Below are 23,155 nucleotides of genomic sequence, written 5' to 3'. Positions count from 1 at the left end.
AAATACCGTGGGGCTTCAAAGACACAGATTTAATTGTAACTTTGCAACAATCATTCACACTCACACACACACATCTAGGGTCAATTCAGAGTTCCCAATTCACGTCACATGCATGTTTTTGGAGTGTGGGAGGAAGCCGGAGAAGCCGTAGAGAACCTGCAAACTGCACACAGAAAGTTCCCAAGAACAGAATCCAACAAGCAGCTGATCGACACCAACTAAAAAACAAGCCCTCTGTTCATACGAGCCGTGCGGACTTTACCTGCGTGATGGGGGACAGCGAGGGGGACATGGTGGGGGACAGCTGCTTGCCCAGGCCCCGGCGCTGCTCACCGCCGCCGCCGCCACCAGGGCACAGCGTCAGCGGGCTGATGGGAGGCGGCCGCCGCCGCGGGGAGCTGTTGGCCAGGCGCAGGGACGAGTTGATGGAGGGGTTGCTGAGGGACGACTGCAGCTGGCAGTTGTTGAGGGACGCCTGGATGGACGGGTTGCTCAGCGAGGAGGACAGGCCTGCAGGGGGCAGCGCAGGCAGAGGGTTAAACAGGCGAAAACGAGAGACGTGGAGGAAGAACACTGGGAGCTGTGATGAAGTTTTCCAGGACCCGAGCCCAAAAAACGCTCGGCTTTATGACGTCACCAAAGGGGGCGGGGGGGTGAAGAAAAAGAGCTGATTGTAACGAGCCAAAAACAGGGTCAAAGTTCGCGAGTCTGGGTGGTGCTCGGCCAGGCCGGACCCAGCCTGGAGCACACACACACACACACACACACACACACACACACACACACACACACACACACACACACACACACACACACACACACACCAGAGAGCGAGTGAGGTGCTTTTCCCTGCTTGACCAAGAAGCCGAGATACAGAAGTTTCTGCTCTTGTTATTGCTGTTGTTTGAAAATGGGACAATATATATACGACGAGCACTTACATGTAATAAATGAGATTATAGCCAGGTGGCCAATTTTAACCTTCCATGATCAGGTTGGTGTTAAAACACGTAAAAACAACAAAAAACAGTGTGAAAAGAAAATACACATTGAAAAGTTGGGGGATGGTAGGAAATGACATTACAAATGATAAACTGCTGGCTGGGCTCCTCAATCCAGTTGCCAGACAGACGTTCAGTTGAGGTCACAAGCTGGAGAGACCACTTCCCAGACTGGGATCCCTGCTGTGGCTTCCTGGTAAGAGCAGAAGGATGCCTCCAACGCTGCAACTGCACTGTTTACGCAGTGAAGTCACAGCTAGCGACTCCAAAAGAAGCTCTGCCTCCTGGTAGATACCCAGTGGGAAGTAACGAAGTACAAATACTTTGATACTGTACTTGAGTAGATTTTTCAGGTCTCTGTACTTTACTTGAGTGTTTCTTTTACTCACAACGTTTTACAATTTGACTCCCTACATTTGCACACCAATATCCGCACTTTCTACTCCATTAGTTGGAAAAAACGCGCTGGTTACCTGGTTTAGAAGTTTTGTACAAAGTCATTCACTTATTATCATCATCATCATTGTAGTTGTTGTTGCCTGAAGTGGAGCTATTTGAACTCTGCTGTTGTGTAGTTTAATCTACTTTCTTACTTTTACTCGAGTAAAGGAGTTGATTCAGTGCTTTTACTTTGACCAGAGAATTTTTTTTTCTACACAAGTCTCTGTACTTTTACTTAAGTACACAATATGAATACTTTTGCCACCTCTGTCAATACCAAAACAATGTCAGGAGGAGGGATAAAGACCCTGACAGTAAATCTGCTGCCTCCTGCTGGCCTTTGGGAAGAACACAAGCCTTCCACATGCTTGAACTTTGGCGCTCAACTGGTTTTGATGTGACGCGTCAGATCGGGTCGGACCGTGAAGCAGCTGCTGCCGCCACGATCACCGGGAAGGAATGCGAGCTTATTTTTCAGAGGCGCTGCAGAATGTGGGCCACACCCACCTTGCGAGTTGCCGATGCCCAGGTGCATCATGGCTGCCGGCAGGTTCCCGGTGCTGCTGCCGCCGCTCAGGTTGGCGTAGCCGCCGCCGCCGTCGTCGGGGTCGAGTGGCGTGGACAGCGGCGAGGGGAAGTGCAGGTTGCTGAGGTCAGGCAGGGAGCCGCCGGAGTTGAGCAGGCCCTGGTAGTGGGACAGACCGGGGTTCTGCTCCGGGGACGGGAAAATACTGCGGCAGAGGGACAAGGCGGGTCGTCTCATTATTTTCAAGGCAAGACGGTGGATCTGCTCGTCTGCTCGCAGAGAGACGCGAAGGAGCTTCTCAGACTGGCTTTCACCATCTGGTCGGCTGCTGTCAAGCTGCGTGCTTGACGTCAGCATCCCGCAGACTGAGCGCCAATCAGCCTGACTCAGAGCTGCAGAGGAGGTTAGCAATTAGCATTTAGCACGCTGCCCTGCTTCTTCTGCCAGTAACCATAGAAATCCACCCTTCCATTCTTCTTCAGCTGCTCCCGGGCCCCCAGAGTCCAATGTGGCGGCCCATTCATTTCAATCAAGTCGCTCACCCAGCGCATACGCTGAAAATGTTTTTGGCTTCCGCATTAATGGGCCCATAGAGCTCGCGCAGCAGCGTCACTTCCCATCATGCCTCTGTATCTCACATGATCTATTTGGGCAATCAGAATGATTCTGGAGGACGTCACTTACAGACACGTCAGGACGCAGCCAATCAGAATGAGCGGAGACGCAGCAGCACGTGTGACATTGTGACGTCCATCTGGGAATAAACTCTTTCGTGGTGATTTTCTGGCGATTGTCTGGCCTTTAACATTTTTTAAAACGACTAAAAGACCATAACTGAAAAATCTACAGTATAATGATTTGCTATGAATCATGTTTCAGGTCACAGTCGTCGTTTCAGCTGTTTTACAGGTGTTTATTTTTGTTTTACTGTCTATGGGAAAAATGCTTTTGAGGCCTTTTATGGGATCTTTTTTGCTGCAGTACCTTGAGTGACCACTTTTTTATTCAGGTGCGCTCAATAGTCCGAAGACCTGCTGCTGCTGCTGCTGATTTAAGACGTCGTCTGCCTGCGATAGCAAGAAGGAAGTCGCGATTGTGTTCCTCGCCGTGCAGAGGGACTTCCTGTCTGACAGGACGGACGCGTGTGGCCTCTCATTTCTAGGATTCCAGCGGCTGCGTCACAACAACGGCATTCACTGAACACAAGCCGAACACAAACACAAAGGACGGACTTACTTGATTCCAGGCACTTCACAGGATTTTGGCCTCGATGCCAGAGACTGAACCTGAAACACAAACGTCACAACAGAGGACAAAATAAGCCATTTGTGAAATGTCTCCCAGAGGTCAAAGGTCAGCGCTGAACTGAAAGTGTCACTGTCAAGTTTTTCTTTTTAGATCAGGGTCACATCACTGTGGCGAGGGGGAAACCACTGAGAGCCACAAGACCAAACTGCAAAAGATCAGCATTTTTATCTTCTCCTAATGTCAAGGTTGTTCGCAAAATATCTTCGGCCTATAAGTGACACCAGCTGTCTGTGTGTGTGTGTGTGTGTCTCTGTGTTTGTGTGTTAAACAACCCTACAATAACCACATGGAGCAATGTCACAGTTATAATGGATGGACAGTTTACAGACGCGATGTGAATCTTTGAGTGTCTCAAAATTTGATTCTGATTCTTGAGGTCACGCTTTGATCCAAAATCGATCCTCAACTCAAACGATTCCCAAATTCAAAAATTGATAGAGCGCAGTGTGTGTTTACAACTGTGCAAATTATTGCATCAAAACGGAATACAGTTTGTATGACGTGCGATCGTTAAATTTGAAAAATGCTGACCAACTGATTCCAACGATGTAAACAACTCAATCAACTTCTTTTTTAAATGGATCTTTATTTGGAACGGACAGGAAAATTGTTCAGTGCAGCAGAATTAAAGGGAATGAAAATAAGTGTCCATTCATTTTTTTGATGAAAAACAGAAAACATCCTCCTCCCTAGGCACGTGCCAGTTCCATCTATTGAATACTCAGCTGTGGAGAACTCGGATACATCTTAATTAAACAGTTCAAACTGTTTGAATGAACAGCACTGAGACATGAAGCAACATCTACTCACGCCCAGCCTGCACAAGAAAAGACGTCTCACCTTTTTGGCCTCCCACAGCTGCTTGGGGAGGGGCTTGCTCAGGCCAATGAGAGCCTCCTCGGTGGGCAGGGGGGGGAAGGAGAAGACTGCAGACATGATGATGAGGAGGGGGAGGAAGAGGAGGAGGAGGAGGACCACACCAGAGGTCAGTCAACCAGCAAACAAACAAACACGCACACAAATTCACTTCTTCACTGCCAGCACTCACCGCTTGCGGAGCCATCGGCCTCCGTCTCGTTGACGCTCGCTGAGCACCGGCATGGCCGGACGCAGGGAGGGAGGGATGAAAACAGGAGGGATGGAGAGAGAGAGAGAGAGAGAGAGAGAGAGAGAGAGAGAATGATCAGTCGCTCGGGTTTACATCACAACAAGGGGGCGTGTCCATGGGTGTGTGTGCTTGAAGGCTCCGCCCCTTTAGGTGTGGTAGTGGCCACAGAGGGGGGTGGCTGTGTCCGATATCGCCCCCTACTGGCTATATAGTCACTACACTGCATCGGTATTCATTAGGTATCGTCCACTCGATGCATCCCACAATGCATCGCTAAAAGTAGTGTACAACCCATGGATGTATTAAACGAACCGGATACCGGACTGGCAATATGCTGATTTTTCCCAGTGGCCACTCGAGGTACTGCAGCAAAAAAAAATCCCTTGGCCCAAAAAGCATTTTTCCCATAGACTGCAATACAAAAATAAACGGCAGTAAATCGGCAGACAGGATGACTGTGACCTGAAATGCGATTCATTGCAAATCTTTCTGTTGTAGATTTTTCAGTTGTGGTCTTTCAGTCGTTTATAAAAGAGTTTATTCCCAGAGTGACGTCACAACGTCGTACGTGCTGCTGTGTTTCACACAATAGAATGAAAAGTAAGTCCAAAAAAAATTTCAGCTTTTGAATTTGAAAAGGACTCATAACTGAGAGCAGCATCACAGCACCGACTCCGCTGTGTGGCTCTGCATGGCTGTGAACGTTTTAAAAATGCAGACCTGTGAACCTGCTCAGACTGAGTGGGAACAATTCACTGGGGGGGAAAAGAGGAAGAAAATGTTTGATTGTAGCCATACAGGCAAGAAAATATCAGTGTGTGTGTGTGTGTGTGTGTGTGTGTGTGTGTGTGTGTGTGCGTGCGTGCGTGAGCCAAACTTGGCCGAGATCTTCAGGCAATATCCTGTTTAAATTGGCAGGCTAAACACAGCCAGTGGTTAATGCACTGCGGCACTTCATCAGCGGCTAGATCAGACAAAAGCAGGCTGCCGCTGCCAGAAACACTCAGGAAGCAACATGTGGCCGTCAACCAGGGCCGGACGGAGGCTCCGCTCTTTTCACTCAGAGGTTCATAAACAGAACACGCCGTCGCTGTCCGACTCTGGCCGGCTGGCGGCGGCTTAACGGGCGGCGGCGGCTATGTGGACCGTTTTTTCCCCCTGTTAATCAATGACCAGAAGAAGAGAAACGCAAACACCATAAACTTTGCCGGGTGGCTGCGGTAACGCGGGTGCAGCCCCCGCAGCAGGGAAGGCGAGGCAGTTTGACAAGTATTATCATATGGTGGGTGCAGCAGCAGCAGCAGCAGCAGCAGCTGAATGGGAGCTTTAGTGACTCACGCTAGAGCCGGTTGCTCTGTAGTGGATGAACGCAGACAGGAAGCGAGGAGACTTAAGACGGTCAAAACCACATGTAGATTTTACAGGTTTTTTTGATATTGAAAAAACTAGGGCAGTCAAAGGATTCATTTTTTGAATAACAATTAACCTCTGAACTTCCACAGTTAACTGCGATTAATCACGTTTTGATTTGCATGATTAAAATTCTGTTATTTTTCCTTTGTATGTCCATATTTATGTAAAGCAGTACAAACCAGAGTGTCTTAGTTGGGCACCAAATGAACATTTCCTTTTCAATCTTTTGTATTATTGTTTCTAGACCCATTTATTATTACATGTTTGGTCATTTGGGAACCTCGAGGAAAAAAAAACATGTTGCAAACGACAATAAACACTTTGAATCTTGAATCACGTGTGTGTGTGTGTGTGTGCGTTTTACGGGACTCTCACCATTCCGATGAGGGGGGCCACGGCCCATCTGCTGGTTCATGCCGAAGGGGTCCTGGGGGTTGGGGTTCATGGCACTGGTGTGGAGGGCAGAGTCTGAGTTGGTCCTGTGTGGAGAGGGGGTGAGAGGGTGTGTGGGGGGGGAGGTGGTTAATGCAGAGTGATCAGCACCTCGGAGAGAGGAGGACTCCTCCTCAGGTGGCTGAGTCACTTCCTGATCTGCCTCCACAGCCGACCTGACCTCATCGTTGCGGCCGCGGCTCAAATCTCAGGGTTCGGCGGACCTTTTGGCTGCGTGAGCCTGCCCACACATGCACGGTTACAGCTGAGCGAGTGCCCCCCCCCCGTGAAGGACCGGCGGCGGCTCCTCCTCGTGCGTCACTCCCAGGCTGCATCGAGCATCGCTGCTGATGAGCCGCTGCTCTCAATCTGATGCTTTTTAACTGTTAAACATGAATTCATTCTGGGGGGGTTGATGGTGGAAGTCAGTTATTACCTCACAGTGTGAATAATGAAATATATATATATTTTTTTAAATGGCTGCATCCTAATGGAAGAAATATTTAATTATGCCCGTTTTCACATCTTTTTAGACCCCTTCGAGTTGAAATGTCACAGAAAATAAACGTGCGCAGCATGGGAGTCAGAAAATCACTGAACTCGGGCAAAGTCTATGGGAGAACGTCACTTTGCGGAAGCCCTAAATAGAAAGTCAAATGCCTCGGGACCATTCCTTTGGTCTAATTGAACTAAACACACAACATCATCATCATGAAGATGGTGGCTATTCTGTCTAATGACTTTTCTGGATTCTTCTGACTGGGCAGAGCCTGTGTCAATCAATATTCCATCCAATTGGAACAATGATGTGTTGGCACTTGGCTAAGATGCCTATTTGCAGTGCTGTCGGCAGTGAAAATTGAACAAGCAGCGGTGTTGAATTTTTCAGAATATATGCAGGATCTCATCAGTTTCAACAAAACAGACGTTGTCTGTGGTTCCATGCAATCAATTGAGAAGACTGGAATAATGCGACTGCAAGAGGCCTGTGTTTGGACTCATTTCATTACAGGCCAGTTCTCATTTATCAGCCCTTTCTGTCAGATTACGCTAAAAAGCCTGGGATGCATATGAAACATTTGAAAACGTTGCAGCCTAAAGTTATTTTGTGGTGGACGCAGGTAGCTATTTTGCAGCTATCCTTCGGCTAAGGCTCTGGTTGACAACTTAGCACGGTATGCTAACTGTATTCCTCGCGATCCTGAACAGTCAACGAAAGCGCACACTGAAGAAATATCGGTGAAGGACCGTGGGCATCAATGCTGTTTTTACAATGCAATGACAGAATCTGACTTTGTGCTGTGCGCGCAATCCTCGCAAGGCTTAGAGTGTTTGAATACCATCAAAGGGTCTACTTTTCATACTGGTTTCTGCCATTTGTCTTTCTTTACAGAAATCTTTTATTTGCAAACAAAAGTGAGGTGAGAATGTTAAAAAAAACAACGTGATCTTCCTGACTCTGCTGGAGTCAGTTGGGCGGGGGGCCACAGTGGGTTTCCACAGCAGCAGCAGCAGCAGCAGCAGACCTGGGGCTCAGCCTCAGGTCTAAGGCTAAAATGATCTCCTACATCCTCCGAAGCATTGCTTATTACATGATAATCAAGTGTGGAAGTTCAAAGCATTAAGTTTTATATTTCTGTCCCGAAATAAAAACAACTTGATTGGAATTAATTTAGGACATAATAAAATTCCACAGTTAAAATTTGTTTGTTTTTTCTTTTCAGGGACAAAGATATAAAACTTACTTTTATATCTTTGTCCCTAAAAAGAAAAAAAACTGAACTGGAACTGGACAACACTAACACTAAGAGCAGAAGATCATTTACTGATCAATGGTTAAAGATGAGAGTCGGCGCATGCACACAGCAGCTTGCAGGGGCGTGAAAAGGCTGAAATCAAGGAATCGTGAGGGAGTAAGTGAGTGAGCGATTGAGTCCAAGTGTTGGACTCGAGTTCCGGAGTGACATGTTAAACAATAGAATTAAATTTATCTTATCACATTTCAAACATATAAGACCTTTCCGAACTATGCAGTCAGCAAAGATCTATAGGCACGTAACAATATTTACTCACGTTTCTTACTGTTATACAACATGGTCACATACATCAGAGAGTACTTTAATAACACCAATCAAGACTCTCACCACGAGAACACTTGACAAAAAAAACACTATATAATACCAAATAAAACCATAATTGAAAAGTTATTAAGTACAAAATGTTGGATTTTGACAGCCACTAGTGGTTTTTGGATGTCTGTCTCATCTTCAAGGTTGTGAATTCACAGGACTATTACAGGACTTCATCGAAATCTTCCAGAGTGAACGTCTGAGCACTGAATGGAGGAGATTGTAATGCTCAACAGCGCAGTACTAGATTTAGCCACATGGTGGCGTCTATCAGAGCGACGCAGTGGACGCGTGGAACACCACTGCCAGCTCATTTTCGAAACTGTGACAATTACACCAGCTTTAAAAAAACAAAAAAACAAAAAACCTGGAACAGTGAAAACCAGGCAGAACTGCTCTCATGGTTAACCTGTTTGTCTTTTCTATTTTCGGTGTATTGACCTTTAACCTTTATGTGATTCTGGACTTATTTTTTGTGTAAGATGTCTACATGTTTCATCCATTTGTTGTGGTGCATTGTCTGCATGTATTTTTGTGATACCTGGCTTAGGACAAGGCATGAAACTATGCAAACTGTTGATTAATGTGCAAAGACCTAATCAAATAAAGAAAGAAATGAAGTAAAGCCGTGTTAGTAAGAGGTAAGGCCGACCGCTGATTGGCCGTTCCGGAGCGTTGGAAACCACAAGCTTCCGTGTGGCTCAGCTCCACCTCAGCGCATCTTCAACAAGGGACAGAAGAAGAGGAGTAAAGACGAGTAAGAAGCAAGAGATCAGGCGGGAGTCTGGCCCAGAGACCAAGAAGAAGCACGGGGCAGAGGACAGAGGCGGAGAGTCGAAGGGTCACCTGTTGAGTTGGGATAATAATCTAAAACCCGGCCGTTTTTCCTCCGTCCATGGCGGCAGCTCCCTTCAAAGACAGAGGGGGGAAAAAAGAAAAAAAAGAAGAAGGACAGACACATTTTAGCCGTGTGGAAGCTGAGAGAAGCTATCTTGAAGGCTACGGAGAAGAGAAAAAATGCCTTCATCGTGCCTTTTTTTGTTGCCATTTATCTCAGGCGGCACCAAGAAAACCCTGACAGCACATTTTGGAGGTTGAACAGGAGGGAGTGCACAATGATGGAGTGATAAATAAGGAGATGGAGAAGTGGAAGCAGCCACCGGAGCTCCGCCTTCTAACTCACCTTCACCAGCCACAGCAGCGGCCTGGCGGAAGGTCTGCTTCATCAACAGGCTGCATAGCTCACAAGACAAGTTCTGGATGAGAGGGTGGGGCTTTTTTCAGTCCCGGTCAAAATGGGCCAATCAGGTCTCTCCACTACTGGAGGAGCCAGTAGGGAAGAAAATTCTGACCAAGACCTGTAGCCTCTGTTTCTGACTCCAACAGTGGAGTGTCTGATTGGTCGGCCCAAAAAAATGATTGGTGGGCTTTCAAAATGGGGGTCCTGGATTTCAGCCAACAAGTGAATTTCATCAATTAAGACAAAACAGCAACATTACCCTTTAACTGTCTTGGATGTGAGAAGCAGCAGTACAACACAATTAAGACCAGTACGGCATGATGAACAGGCCAGGGAAAAGACAGATTTATCAATACCTGTTGTTTCCTTGCCAACAGTGCTACCAGCATGTAGGTATGTAGTCTTTTTTATCAAATTCTGTTCTTCTCAGCTTTAATGGGTTGGAATGATTTTTTTTCTCTGTCTCAATTTTTCACATGGCCTTCAGCCCCCCGAGTAGTCTCTACACAACTCCTCACCTCACTTGCAGAATTTTCCAAAAAAAAAAAAAAGAATCATGTTCACCCACCGATGCACTGAAGTTGCTTGGAAATTTCTTCACTCTGTACTTTGGAATCAGTAATCAAGTTTGTGGCTTCTCTGCCAACACTGCCAGTGTCTCTGGCTGATCCTCTGCATGCTTGAACGGTTGGAAGGGGCGGAGTCTCCTTGAAGTGATCCCAGGAATGTTCTTCCCAAACAAAACGTTCCTCTTTCCATGGAAAAGAAGCACTTGGGTCAAACAGCTGTCAATTCCCTAAAAATTTTGCCGCTAAACGACAGATTCCTTTCACTTGCATCTGCCCATGATTCTGAGATCATGGAAATCTCAGGTCACTTCGCCCCAAAAAACCCCAAAACGGTTGTGGCCTCAAACAATCGGAGTGACTCTGGGTCCTCTCACTGTGAAATGGTGACACCAATGCACCTCCATCTGCTCTAATATTGCTGGATCTGATGTTATGGGAGAAATCTTCTAAGGTGAAATGAGCAGCAGGGTTTTTTTTTTCTTCCAAGAAATAAGAGAAGAACCGGTGAGGAACCAAAGATCTAACTGACTGACTGACAGACAGAAGAGGGTAGAAACCCAGATGGGAAAACAACTGAGAAGAAATGAACAGCGGCTTCCTTTCCCGGGGCTCTTGGAGAAAGAGGGGATAAGCTGTGGAGGCAGTCTATCAGACCACCTAGATGGAGCCACCATGGGGACCGTCACAAATCCTCCCATCCCAGCCTGGGATCGGGTCTCCAGGGAGGCTGGTATGGGAATAACACACCACCACGAAGCCAGGAGATGATGGAGGAGGAGGAAGAGGAGGGGGAGGGCGTGGGACTGGATTAAGGCCGTGACCCTCAAACAGATGGTTTCCCGAGAAAACAGAGAGGTGGGAAGTCACAAAGTACAAATACTTTGCGACTGCAACGTGACATTTCAGGTATCTGCATTTTACTCTTACTTATTTCTTTTTCTGACGGCTTTTGACTTTGACTCCCTACATTTGTACACAAATATTGTTACTTTCTACTCCAGACATTTGGAAAAACTGGTTTGTTACTTTGATATTTCTTTCTTTTAAAGTCTTTCAAAGACACAAATTCTGTTAAAAGTAAGCAACTTATTGTCATTATAGGTGTTGTTGCTCGAAGTGCAGCTATTTGAACTTTGCTGTTGTGTAGTATCATAAAAGTTAATGATATTTTAGAGGGAGATTTTTTTTTAGAGCATCTCAGCTTTGGGGTCACTGTTCAGTATGTTTTCAGTACAGAGAAAAATAAACATGTAGAAAATGACATTGGTTATTGTTATTAAAAGTGTCAACATGCATGTAACAAATGTCTTGTTTAGTTAATGGCAAAGACAATCATTATTACTTTTTGCTCAAGTACGAACCTGTACTTTTACCAGATTTTTTTTTAAACAAGTAACCCTCCTTTTACTTAAGTACAGAATGTGAATACTTTTGCCACCTCCAAAGCTGCACTCGGGTCTGCTGTTTGAGGAGCTCTCGGAGAAATGGTCTTGCCAGGCCAGCAGTAACTCCCTACATGAGTGAACGAGTGAGCAGCCAGATTTCTCTTTCAGCAGATGGCGGGGAGGTGATGCAACACGCGGGCCAGCCGGACGGTCGCAGAGCGCCGGAGGACTGTGCGAACCACTCGGTTCCCTGGCGTTCCAGTCGTGCTGGACTATCCCCTCTCAAAGTCACCGTCTAAAAATGGAACTGGGGGGTTTGGCACCAGTCACCCCAACGTCAACACGTCAGATATGTGACGTTTGAGTCATTTCCCCCTGGGGAGTAATGAAGTATTCTGAGGGAGTACTCTGATGTGTGCTGGACGGTGATGGTACTGCTCCTTGCACTACCTGCACTTTGCAAGGATGGACTACATCTTTTAACTAGAATGAATTTATACATATTGTTTTTATTCATTTTCCTGATTATATTTTGCCATATTTTATTCTGATTTTATCGATACTTTTATTTAGCACTGTGGCCACGAATTGAGAAACGTCATTTTGTTCTCGTGTGTACAGAAAACACAGTGAAAATGACCCTTGAATCCTCGAGGTGGTGAAAGAGTTAAAAGCTCCGTCTCTGACTGGAGGTAAATGCAGTGCAGATGTTGGCCGCCGTTGTAAACAATTGCCGCCCCGCTCTCTCCCCCGAGACGGAGCGCCGAGGCAGTCTGCCTCTGGTTACAACAACACTGTTACCATGGAGCCACAAGTCGGCTGCCAGCAGAAGATTCTCTCGGTGGAGAAATAAGAACCAGAGTCTGAAAGCTCTTCAAGTCCTGATTCTGACCTGATGTGTTCCCTCAAACACTCGGGCCAAAACAAAGTGAAAATGGAAAGACGCTCATCGTTACACGGCAGTGCAGTTGTCCTCGACAGGCTCCACAGACTGACTGAATGTCTATCAATGTCCCGCAAATGCAAAAATTGGTATTGAAAAAAAGCTGAATTGAATTTTGTCCCCCTGCCAGACAGCCGTCCGCTAAGCCAGTGTTTTCTATTTTGTCTAGTTTACAGGGTGAAACATTCAAATAAGATTGCAAAAAAACTTCACCATGTCATGTAAACAAAAACAAAAACAAAAAAAAAAAAATCAGTTATCAGCAGTAAAAATCTTTTCCGTGAATCAAAGTGCTGGGCAGGATCTGGAACATGTGTAAACCCGACTGAATCTGTGTGTGGACTCACTGCTGACATCCTGCCATAACCACAATACTGGTCTGTGTGTGTGTCCGTGCGTGCGTGTGTGTGTGTGTGTGTTTGTGTATATGTGTGCGCGGAGGAGGAAGTGTATTCCTTCGGCAAGCTGACATCACAGCTGTCTGCAGGCTGAAGCCAAAAACCAACAACACACTGCAACAGGAAGTAGCGTGAGCCATCCAGGAAATAAACGTCAATCCTGTCGTCAGTGGAACTGATTTTTTTTTTCTTCTTACTGTCCGTTTTGTAACTTTGTGTGAGACCGCTGCGGGATCCCGCTAATGAGCGCTTAAACCAAAAGCCGAGAAACGCTTTCGATTGTTTGGCGTGACGAGGGAAGCATGCTGGGACTGAGGCAGAGACGTTCCTGTCTATCCACACGGGGCACTTGTTTAATGTGCAGCTGAATCCGTCACAAAAAAAACTGTGTCTGGAGTTGAGGCTGCTGAGGCTAAATGTGGCTCCACCCATCTCCACCGCCAGTATAAACGAGAGACTGGCAAACAAGACTGAGAGGCACAACATTCTGCACGACCAACCCTCCCAGCGTCCAATATGACGGCCCATTCATTTCAATGGAGTTGCTAGCTCGCTAGTCAGCGCATTATGCTGAAAAACGCATTGCCTTCGGGGTTACTTCCACATAGTCCAACCCATTTGAGCATGCAGCAGTAGGGCTACTTCCCATCATGCACCTGTAACACACGTGTTGCAACAGGACCATGGCTGTATTATGAGAACTGGCAATATGGCGGCAGGGCAATTATTTTCCAGTGGCCGCTCAAGGTACTGCGGGGCAAAACCCCAACTGGCCCGAAGAGCATTTTTCCCATAGGCCGCAATACAAAAAGAAATGCCTGTAAAACAACTGTGACCTGAAACGCGCTTCATAACAAATCTTACTATTGCAGATCTTTCAGATCTTTCAAATCACCAGCAAAGAGTTTATTCTCAGTGTGACGTCACAGCGTTGTATGTGCTGCTGTGTCTCGGCGCGTTCTGATTGGCTGATGCATACTGATGTAACACCGGAGTTCCATAGCATGGTGTAAGGCATGGTGTAATGTGGAAGGCAAAAACTTTTTAGGTGCAAGTGCTGGGTGAGCGACTACGTTGAAATGAATGGGGCCGCCATATTGGATCCCGGGGCTGGATCAGGATCTGCTCTAAGTTTCTTTGTAAAGGGGAGTTTTTCCTGGCCACTGTCGCACCCTGCTTGTCCTCGGGGTTCCGCTGGTTTTCTCCTGATTGTGCAAAGCACATTGAGACGCCTCTGGCTGGGATTTAGCACTGTACAAATAACATTTGATTGCAAATGATTGAAAGCATGCTACGCACCCCCACCCCACCCAACACACCCACAGGAGCGCTCACTGAGGTAAATAAATCCTGCTGAGTTCTGGGCCACCCAGCCGTCCTGTAAACACACCCGCTGCCTCATCTGCAAATTAGACAAACTGGGACTCAACACCTCCCTCTGCAAACCGGCTGCTGGACTTCCATAGCCAGAGGCCGCAAACAGCGCCGGGCTGCAACAACACCTCGGGCAGCATCACACCGAGGACGACACAACTCTGGTGGGTCTCATTTCCAAAGGCGATAAGACTCATTACAGGGAGGAGGTCAACCTGCTGACTATGTGGTGCAGGAATAGCAACCTCCGGATAATTGTTAGCGAGACCAAAGAGGTTGTCACTGACTTCCAGAGAGGCCACACCCAACAGCAGCCACTGACCATCGATGGTGCTGCCGTGGAGAGAGTGAGCAACACCATCAGCTTCATTCACCAGGCTGTTAGGATGCTAAACTCTTTCTCCTCGCCTGTCTTTTCTTGTCGTGCCTTGTGCACTTAACTGTTTTTAACCGTTCACTGTTTTTCACCGTGGGATAGCGATAATCATAATTTTGATTCCTGTATGTCTGGTCCATGTAGAGAAATTGACAAAAAAAAAAAAAGCAGCCTGAAACCTAAAACACCATTAACATTCCGACTCTACGCTAAACACTGCGATTTGTCTCACATTTATTTTGATATTCTTTCCATAAATTTTATTCTGAAAACATGTATTTTATATTTATGTGACTTTGTACATGCTTACAGTTCGACGGTGAAAGAACAATAAATGTTATGTGTATGAAGAATTTTGGTGCCAGGTTTCCCGGATGGAGTGATTGTCTGTTTGCTTTTTACTCTTACAAGACGGCGGCAGGCACAGTGGCAGTGGCCCTGCAACTCCTCAACTTTCAGCAGCTTAGAATTGCAAATACCGCCGTTATACTTTTTATTGTCATACTGTGTTCTCGCGTGTTCTTTTGCTCTGCTGCGAAACTAATTGAAAGTCACAGTTGAATGTTGGTGGCAATGCTGACAATCAAGGGTTTTAGTTTTAATTCTCATTCTGCAGGGCAACAGTGCCTGCCTGCCGCCGGCTGCAACACATGATCGCACTGAGAGGCACATCGGACTGGGATCCAACAGGGAGAACTGGAGGTTCTCCACTTTTCTCTCGTTGATCGTGCAAAGAGCCTCGAGACGCCCTTGGCTGCGATTTCGCACTTCACACACATAAGCAGTTGACTGACTGACTGACTGACTGACTGACTGACTGACTGAAGAGAGGAGGAGTCGAGCAGGCTCGCTCCAGACGGTTCACTCACCTTCTCCAGTTGTTGTCCAGAGGCGGCGACAGGTACACGGCTCCGTACGGCGAGCTCTCTGCGTGGCCGTCAGTTAAGGAAGCAACTCGCACCTGCATCTGGAAAACTTCTTTCCATAACTCTTTAACAAAAAATGGCTAAAAGCAGAAAGCGAAAACCGCTGGAAGCACGTTTTCGTAAAGGCAAAAAACCCCCAAAAAACAGAACAACGAATCAACTCAAATGACGGGGACTTTTGATCTATCTTGAATATTTTCAAGACAGACAGACAGACATATATAATATTTCTTTTAAAAAAAAATAGAATCCAGGAGGTGAGACTCCATGGCAGCATCCTGGTGTTCGGTCTGAGAAAAGACAAGCGGACGAGGGCGGGGTTTCGCTGAGACAACTCTGGACAGTCCGGTGTTGGCCAGACAAGCTCGTCCGCCCGCAATTATTGCACACCGCCGTCAACTGCAGCTGACCACGATGACTCAGATTTGTCGGCTCTTAAACAATTAGTCAATGACGTGACGGATGGACACAGAGGAAGAGTTGGTGTTGCCTTCAACACCAACACCAAGACCCAGGATTCACTCTGTGTGGTCTTTTACAGCAGCATATGTACCATAGCATACAGCTGGCAAACAAAAGTAAGAGAGGGCTTTGGGGGCGGGGGGGAGGCTGAATATCATGTAATGACGTGAAAGGTTCATGTTTTTTCACGATAACTTTCACGTTTTCATGAAACCAACATGTTATTTCATGAAACCAACATGTTATTTCATGAAAGTTTCACATTTGTACAAGATCATTTTCACGAATCAAAACTAAAGAAAACGAGGCAATCAAAGGCACTGTGCTACAACGACTTTTCGTGCGTCTCAACAGAGTCGGATTAACTCTCCCGACGGTACAACCCCATGTATTTCAAAATCCTCCACAGAGTATTGGCCTCGACGGTGGCCAATAAGGTCAGGCTCTCACCATTTCTCAAACCAGACCAGTTTGATTGAATGGGGCAAATGATCCAAAGGGCCTTGCTAACGGCTATTGTTGTTTATTTTCGATTGGTTATCGCAAAATAAAGTGAAAATGATTTATTAAAATGATGTTGTAACTTTGACAAAATAAAGTTTTGTGTCATAACTTGAAAACGATCATGTAAAACGGGAAGCTTTCACGTAATTACATGATACTGACCCATTTTTTTCAGCGTGGCAGCAATACGCTTCCGTACATACGTGACTATTAAAGCAGTCAAGCAGCAGGAATCAGCAGGTGAGTGTTTCCTCAGCAGGAGGGAGGGGGAGGGGGAGGAGCCTGTCTGGTCAGACTGGTTCTGACTGAACAGGCTGCTGCTGCTGCTGCTGAGATCCACACACAGTGTGTGCAAACCTCACACTGCAACCGACAGCAGACACACTGGCATGTGAATAATAATCAACCCCGTGCTTCCTTCAAATGGACGCTGCGCGCCTGCTGGGACGCTGGTGTCATCCCCACAAAAAACAAAAACAAGAACAAAAGAAAACCAACAACCCAAAACATACAAGACACACAGGGCACAATCACAAGTTAGCCACGAATGTGATGTCGTGTCCATTTTGGCAACAACGGGAGACTCTCAACATCAGTTATTTGAAGGTCATAATCCCAAATCAATAACTGGCACCCAAATGTGAAAGATCACATGACCAGAACTGCCAGGGAAGTGCAGTTCACTCATTTCATATATTTGGTTTTCACCTTTTTTTTTTCTCATTCCCCATCTGGAGCAAAATCCTCTCATTCATCAGACTCGGTTGGTGCAGGTGGTTCTGTTGAGTCGGATTTGCACACCTATTTGTTATTAGCCTTTGTTCACAGTTTTTTGCTTGACAGAATTGTGCTACTGCACATACATACAACAGTGTCGTTCATTCTCCAGACACGTGTGGACATGGTAGTAAACCACAGATAAATATTACCGCCATCGGATTCTCGGTTTTATGAGAATCGCAATTTGACTTTCGGCACTGAAAAGAAGCTGAACGCCGTCTGTGCCTATTCAAAAGAAAAAGGAAAAAAGGGAGAAAAAAAAAGAAGCTCATCCACCAAATATTTTCCTGACAAAAATCTCTTGTTTTCAAAATCCCCCTGCGTAAACAGAGCTCATTCATACTGACTGCTTTGAAAAAGAATTTGCTGTCAGGCATCACTGGCAACACTGGGACAGAAAGGCTTTGTTTGAAGTGTGCTCAGTATTAATAGTTTAACACGGAGCGAAGACCTCTGGAGGAGCTGAGCTTCGTGATTAAACGCCGTCAGATCTTCCGACTGACGAGTTACCGAAACATTTTCTTACTTTGATTTAAATTTCAGCAAAAAAAACAAAACAAAAAAAACAGCAACAACCACAACTTAACAACAACGCAGATTGTCTGGCGTCTGATTCCTGAAGGATCGGCCGCACATGACGGCTGGATTCAGTTCTTGGCAGCAACAACAACTCCTTTCATGGCCCGACGATGGCGGCGTGAAAATGTTGCGTCGACTTTTCTCCAAAGAGGAAACAAACACATCTTTGAGCGTCTGCGTCTCCACAAGCAAAGCTGTTGGCGCCATAAGCTGCGTTTCCATTGCAGTTTTTCGCAAAATAAAAGCGATATTTCTAAAAATTTGCAGTGGTTTGCATTGAATGGTGTGAACACCAGCCACCCAGACTCCAAGATGGCGGCCCACTCATTTCAATCAAGTCGCTCACCCAGCGCGCATACACCAAAACAAGTTTTTGACTTCCGCATTAATGGGTCACTAGAGCATACGCAGCAGCGTCACTTCCCATCATGCCTCTGTAACTCCCATGATCTATTTGGCCAATCAGAACGATTCTGGAGGACGTCACTTACAGACTTACAGCCAATCAGAGCGAGCGGAGACACAGCAGCACGTACGACGCTGTGGCGTCACGCTGGGAATAAACTCTTTTCTGATGATTTTCTGGCCTTTATATATTTTTTTTAAAAGCCCACGGCCGATGGGATTTTTTTTTTGCTGCAGTGCCTCGAACGGCCACTGGGAAAAATCGGCACGAAAAATTCTCGTAAAATCTATTTACGAGAATATCGATACATGTGGAAAAACCACCTTACGAGAGCGTCAAAACCTTTTAGCCACATATGAGAGGTTTTTCGAAATTAGCCGTTTCCATTAGCAGTTTGCTTTTCATTGCGATATTTAGGTTTTGTGTAATTCTAGGGGCAATGGAAACGCAGCCATAGTCTCACGACTGAACTCCACAGCTAGTGTGTGAGTCACAAGTGGAACCAGCGTCGTGTCTTCTTCACACTTGACAAACAGCAGAAGCCCACCTGTGACTCAGTGAAAACCCCCTGCTGCATCACATTAATGCCCCAGTCCAGTGTGTCTCGTCTATAAGCAGCCATCCTATCGGCCTACAGGGACAATTGAGGGACAACTGAAAGTCGGAATGATTAAAAGTTGGCAAACATGATTCTCTCCAGTCTGCTGCCGCTGTTTGTCCACCTCTGTTTCTTCTTGCAGCATCGAAACTCATTCAAACCAGATGGCTTCATGGCACTCGCGCTCCATTTCTTGAGCAGAGAACGCATATGAAGACAAAAAACAAAAAACAATTTTGCGGTAAAAAGCGGAACGGAAATGCACTATATCCAGAAAACTGGAGAGAAGATAAGGATAAGACGGAAAGAAATAAACAATTCAGCAAATAATAGAATTGTCTTTCAATTATTAATATCAAGTATAATGTAACTAATGTTTAACCGTTATTATTGAATACAATCTTTAATAACACAGCTCTCTTTGGTAAAAAAAAAAAAAAAAACCTTCACGCTTCTGACAAACTGACATGTAGGTGCAACATCCTGCTGCCCGCCCCTCCCCCTCTGGATCCAACCAGCCAGACGACCACTGAAGAGCCCAGCACATCACTGAAGGGTTCCAGCCTGAGGCCACCTTCTGTTCAAGCTTATGAGCACTTGACCACATTACCAGGAGTGGAAATGACCTCACTCACCTTTACACTCTGACCCTGACCCTCGCCCAGACCCTCGCCCTGACCCTGACCCATTCATTTTAATGGGGAAACTTCAAACGGTCCTAGAGACTTGGAAACCTGACGCTACCCGGTGGCATCCCCTCCTGCTCCAAGCCGAGCCCCGCGCCGCCTTGTCACATGACGAGGTCCGCCGCTGAGGGCCCCAGGCAGCTGCCAGCGACCAATCGAGACGGCAGAAACAACGCAAAGCGAAGCGAGAAGAAGACCGGCAGCCCCGACGGCCCGGACGGTCGCGCACATACTAGCGGAAGGATATCTGCCGTCCGTGCTTGTCGACGGGCCGGCGGTGCGGCGAGTTGATGCGGCCGCGCTCCCTGTGGACCCTCTCCACCAGGCCGTGGTGCCGTGTCCCTCGCACCGAGTCCAACCCCGACGGGAAGCCGCCCTGAGGAGGAGGAGGAGGAGGAGAAGAGCAGACAGACTGAGGATAAATAAGTCAATAAATGAATAAATAAATCAACCAAATAATTAAATAAAACATTGAAATTTCCAAAAGCCTCCAGCCACAGCGTCATGAATACGCAGAAGACTTTAGTTCAAGCTTTAGACGCGAGGCAAGAGGAAAAATCATTATGCTCCAAAGATTTTTAGGGCACACACTGATACTCAAGTCTGAGCAACATCTAATATTTATCGGTTTATTGGCGTAAGCAAAGCCCTCTGAGGGCAGGATAACTAGGAGCTTCTTTTTCTTTCTTTTATTTTTCTTTCTTTGAAATCTGAAAACTTTGGAGACTTAGTAGAGTTTAAATGCAAACGTTAAAAGGTTTCACACCAATTTTTAGTGGAGTAAGTTCACATCGAAAAAATGAGGCGACATGCAGAAAGACAGAAATGCAGGAAGTCTGTCCTGGAAAAGCTGATGAGGCCAAAAAGACGGCGGTCCACCTCAGAGGGCGGAGCCAACACCTGGCCGGTGTCAAGGATGTGCAGCGTCACATCGCCATATCTGGGGTTCAGTTCACTGACTGGACGGTCACTGATTAAAGCTGAAAAAGTCTGATGGAGGGAAATGATCAAATTATGAGGCACGTCTGTCTTTGATCTCATGGTCTCACAGATAAAACTTTAACGCGCCTGTGTACGGTTGACGGTGCATACAAAGAAACTTGCTGCAGGATTCAAAACCTGTAAGAATGTTTGGGGGGGGCTTCGTGTGACCTGGGAGGACTGAAGACAGACTGCTATACAGGACGGGTTCCTGCAGTTTGTCCACTCAGGGTCTCTCACTGGGGGCTCAAGGTTTGGTCACTGCAGCGCCTCCCGGCTCTGCTGCACTGCACTGCACTGCACTGCTGGAGCAAGTTCACCTGGAAACGCTGCATCCATCCACAGCTGCTTCCCTGGAGAGCTGACACAGATCCCACTGACTGACTGACTGATCTCTCACTGCTGCGTCTGTCTGGCAAGCGGCTGAATTATTTAAAGTGGCCCTGAGGAGAAGCTTGTTTGTTCTTCTGAAGCTCCACTTTACATTTAAGACGAGGTTTTCAAACGCTGCTGCTGCTGCTGCTGCTGCTCTGAGGACGAGCCAGCACAAAGTTGTTTATTCATCCACAAATTCACTCTGTTTTCGCTTCGTGTTTGGCACTGCCGAACTTACGAATAAGAAAAGGCAAAAGCAATGGAACCAGATTACACGATGCAAAAGGGTTTGAGTGAGGAGAGCACAAACACTGCGTGGCGACTGAAGTTCAGGAGGTGGAACCCGGCAACATCCCGGCCTCTGTCGTTGTGTCTTTGGGCAAGGCACTTTACCCGCATCACCTTGTACACGCGAGTGAATGAGAAACTGACCCCACCTCCCCCTTTTTCTTTTTCTTTTTTCTTGCATTGACCTTGACTATAACCAGCTTTGAGAAATAAACTCCTGAAATGCTGTAAGAAAATTACTAGTGCACGAAGATCAGTCAGGATGAGTTGAACACAAACAGGGTGGCTTTGACAGTTGTTGCACTGAATGTCTGATTGAATGTGATTTCAGAGAAGGAATATCAAGTGTGTAATATGCAGCCATCATTACATTAGTTGAATGTTTTAAAACTGCAGGAAAATATGGAAACATTTTTAGAACAAAGCTTTGTATTACAGTCACACTCTAAACCATCCAAGAGTAAACAAAGCACCGTGGTTGGTATTTTGGGCTCTTTAAAAACAGCCGACTCTTAGTGGGTTGGCACATAATTTCGCACTTGGAATTCTCTCAATCACTTTTATTTAGACACTGGCGATGGCTTTCATTGAACGATAAAATCTTCCAATACTTGGACTGATTTTTGTGCACTCAAAATGATCGCAGAGCATTTAGGATCCTTATTTCAGAAAACTGGTTCTAATGGACTTTAATGCTGACATCAGCAGGTGACCCCAAACTCTTGAACGGTAGCATAGTTGACCCACCACCAGAGTGCGCATGAAGAATGCTTTCAAGGTGAAGTTCTATGAGACCCTTGAAAAGCCACAACACACATCCAAACCATCACTATCATCATTTATTATTATTTCTTATTTTCGTCCTACCTGGAACTCGGTGCTGGTGCTGCCGATCTGGTTGACATTGGGCAGAGAGCCGCCGTAGTACGGCGCACGGGTCTGAGACAGACGGAGCTGCTGAATCTTCTGGAACTGCACCTGAAGGCCACCAGCAAACACACACGTTAGTAAGGGTGCTATAGCTTGGAAGTTCATTTGACCTTTTCTGTTATTGTAGCGTATAATCTTTTTTGTCTTGTATGTATCTGTGTATTAGGGCTGCAATGACGTAAAAATAACTTCAAAGATGTATATTTTGCAGTTATGTTTTGAATGACACGGGGTATTTGTTGATTCATCACCAGCCTATGACGCAAGTACATTATAGGTTTTTTCGCACATCGAAAAATCACGGAAGAAGCTAGCTTAGCGAACGCTAGTTGACTTAGGTAAATGCGTGCTTTACGGCAGTAATTGGCGAATTACAGCCCGTCAACACTAGCGTTTATACTGAATTGTGACACTCTTTCATTTAGCAACTGTGTTATGTAGGGCTTATTATTGAATTATTAAGCATTAAAAAAAATAATTTGATATTTAAGTTGTAATTAATCCGTTGAAGGTGTTCAACTGTGATAAACATCGCATATGACCTTTAAATCGTGAATTGATATACCTATTTTCGTTGACAATAAAACAACTATGTCACAGATAATGAATGCTTTGTGTGTCATTATTTTTTATATATTTGATAACATATGCTGCAGTAGCAGTGGTGAAAATAAAGAAGACAGCCGTGACTCATCGAAAAAATAATCGTTAGATTAGTCGACAAAAGAAAAAGACACAAGGACTCAAGGTTGCAACACAATAATCGTTAGTTGCAGCCCTAATGTATACAGGTATATATGCACATACATATGTATATAATTAAAAAAAACAACCTTACTGCCTTCAGTATAAGAAGATGCAGAAAAGCACTGACAAGGTTTGATGTTTTTCGAGAGCGGAGGAAAAACACCTGAGAGGCCACACATCTGATCTGTCAATCACGTGCAAGTGGACCAGTAAGATTTGTCACTGCGCAGCATTAGCCTTCTTCCAGCTC

General features: G+C 46.0%; 1 protein-coding gene across 3 annotated transcripts in view; it reads right to left on the bottom strand.

Moving 5' to 3' along the window:
* Positions 1-23,155, bottom strand: part of crtc3 (CREB regulated transcription coactivator 3) — a 31,158-nt gene that overhangs the window by 4,198 nt on the left and 3,805 nt on the right. For 2 of the 3 annotated variants that reach the window (XM_076037460.1, XM_076037539.1), the window contains exons 2-11: positions 22,096-22,206; positions 19,832-19,960; positions 15,513-15,574; positions 9,205-9,267; positions 6,173-6,276; positions 4,325-4,363; positions 4,117-4,202; positions 3,205-3,254; positions 1,950-2,173; positions 263-510 (exon numbers count right to left, since the gene is read on the bottom strand). In XM_076037460.1, coding sequence (XP_075893575.1) covers positions 263-510; positions 1,950-2,173; positions 3,205-3,254; positions 4,117-4,202; positions 4,325-4,363; positions 6,173-6,276; positions 9,205-9,267; positions 15,513-15,574; positions 19,832-19,960; positions 22,096-22,206 — 1,116 coding nt within the window. The remainder of the gene's footprint in view (positions 1-262; positions 511-1,949; positions 2,174-3,204; positions 3,255-4,116; positions 4,203-4,324; positions 4,364-6,172; positions 6,277-9,204; positions 9,268-15,512; positions 15,575-19,831; positions 19,961-22,095; positions 22,207-23,155) is intronic. The other variant, XM_076037620.1, reaches the window with a different exon arrangement.

Source organism: Nelusetta ayraudi, unplaced genomic scaffold (assembly GCF_046127955.1).
Source record: "Nelusetta ayraudi isolate G7.1 ecotype Tasmania unplaced genomic scaffold, CSIRO-AGI_Nayr_v1 ptg000002l, whole genome shotgun sequence".
NCBI lineage: Eukaryota > Metazoa > Chordata > Actinopteri > Tetraodontiformes > Monacanthidae > Nelusetta > Nelusetta ayraudi.
The sequence above is the reverse complement of the archived record's forward strand: the minus strand, read 5'-3'. Positions and strand labels throughout refer to the sequence as shown.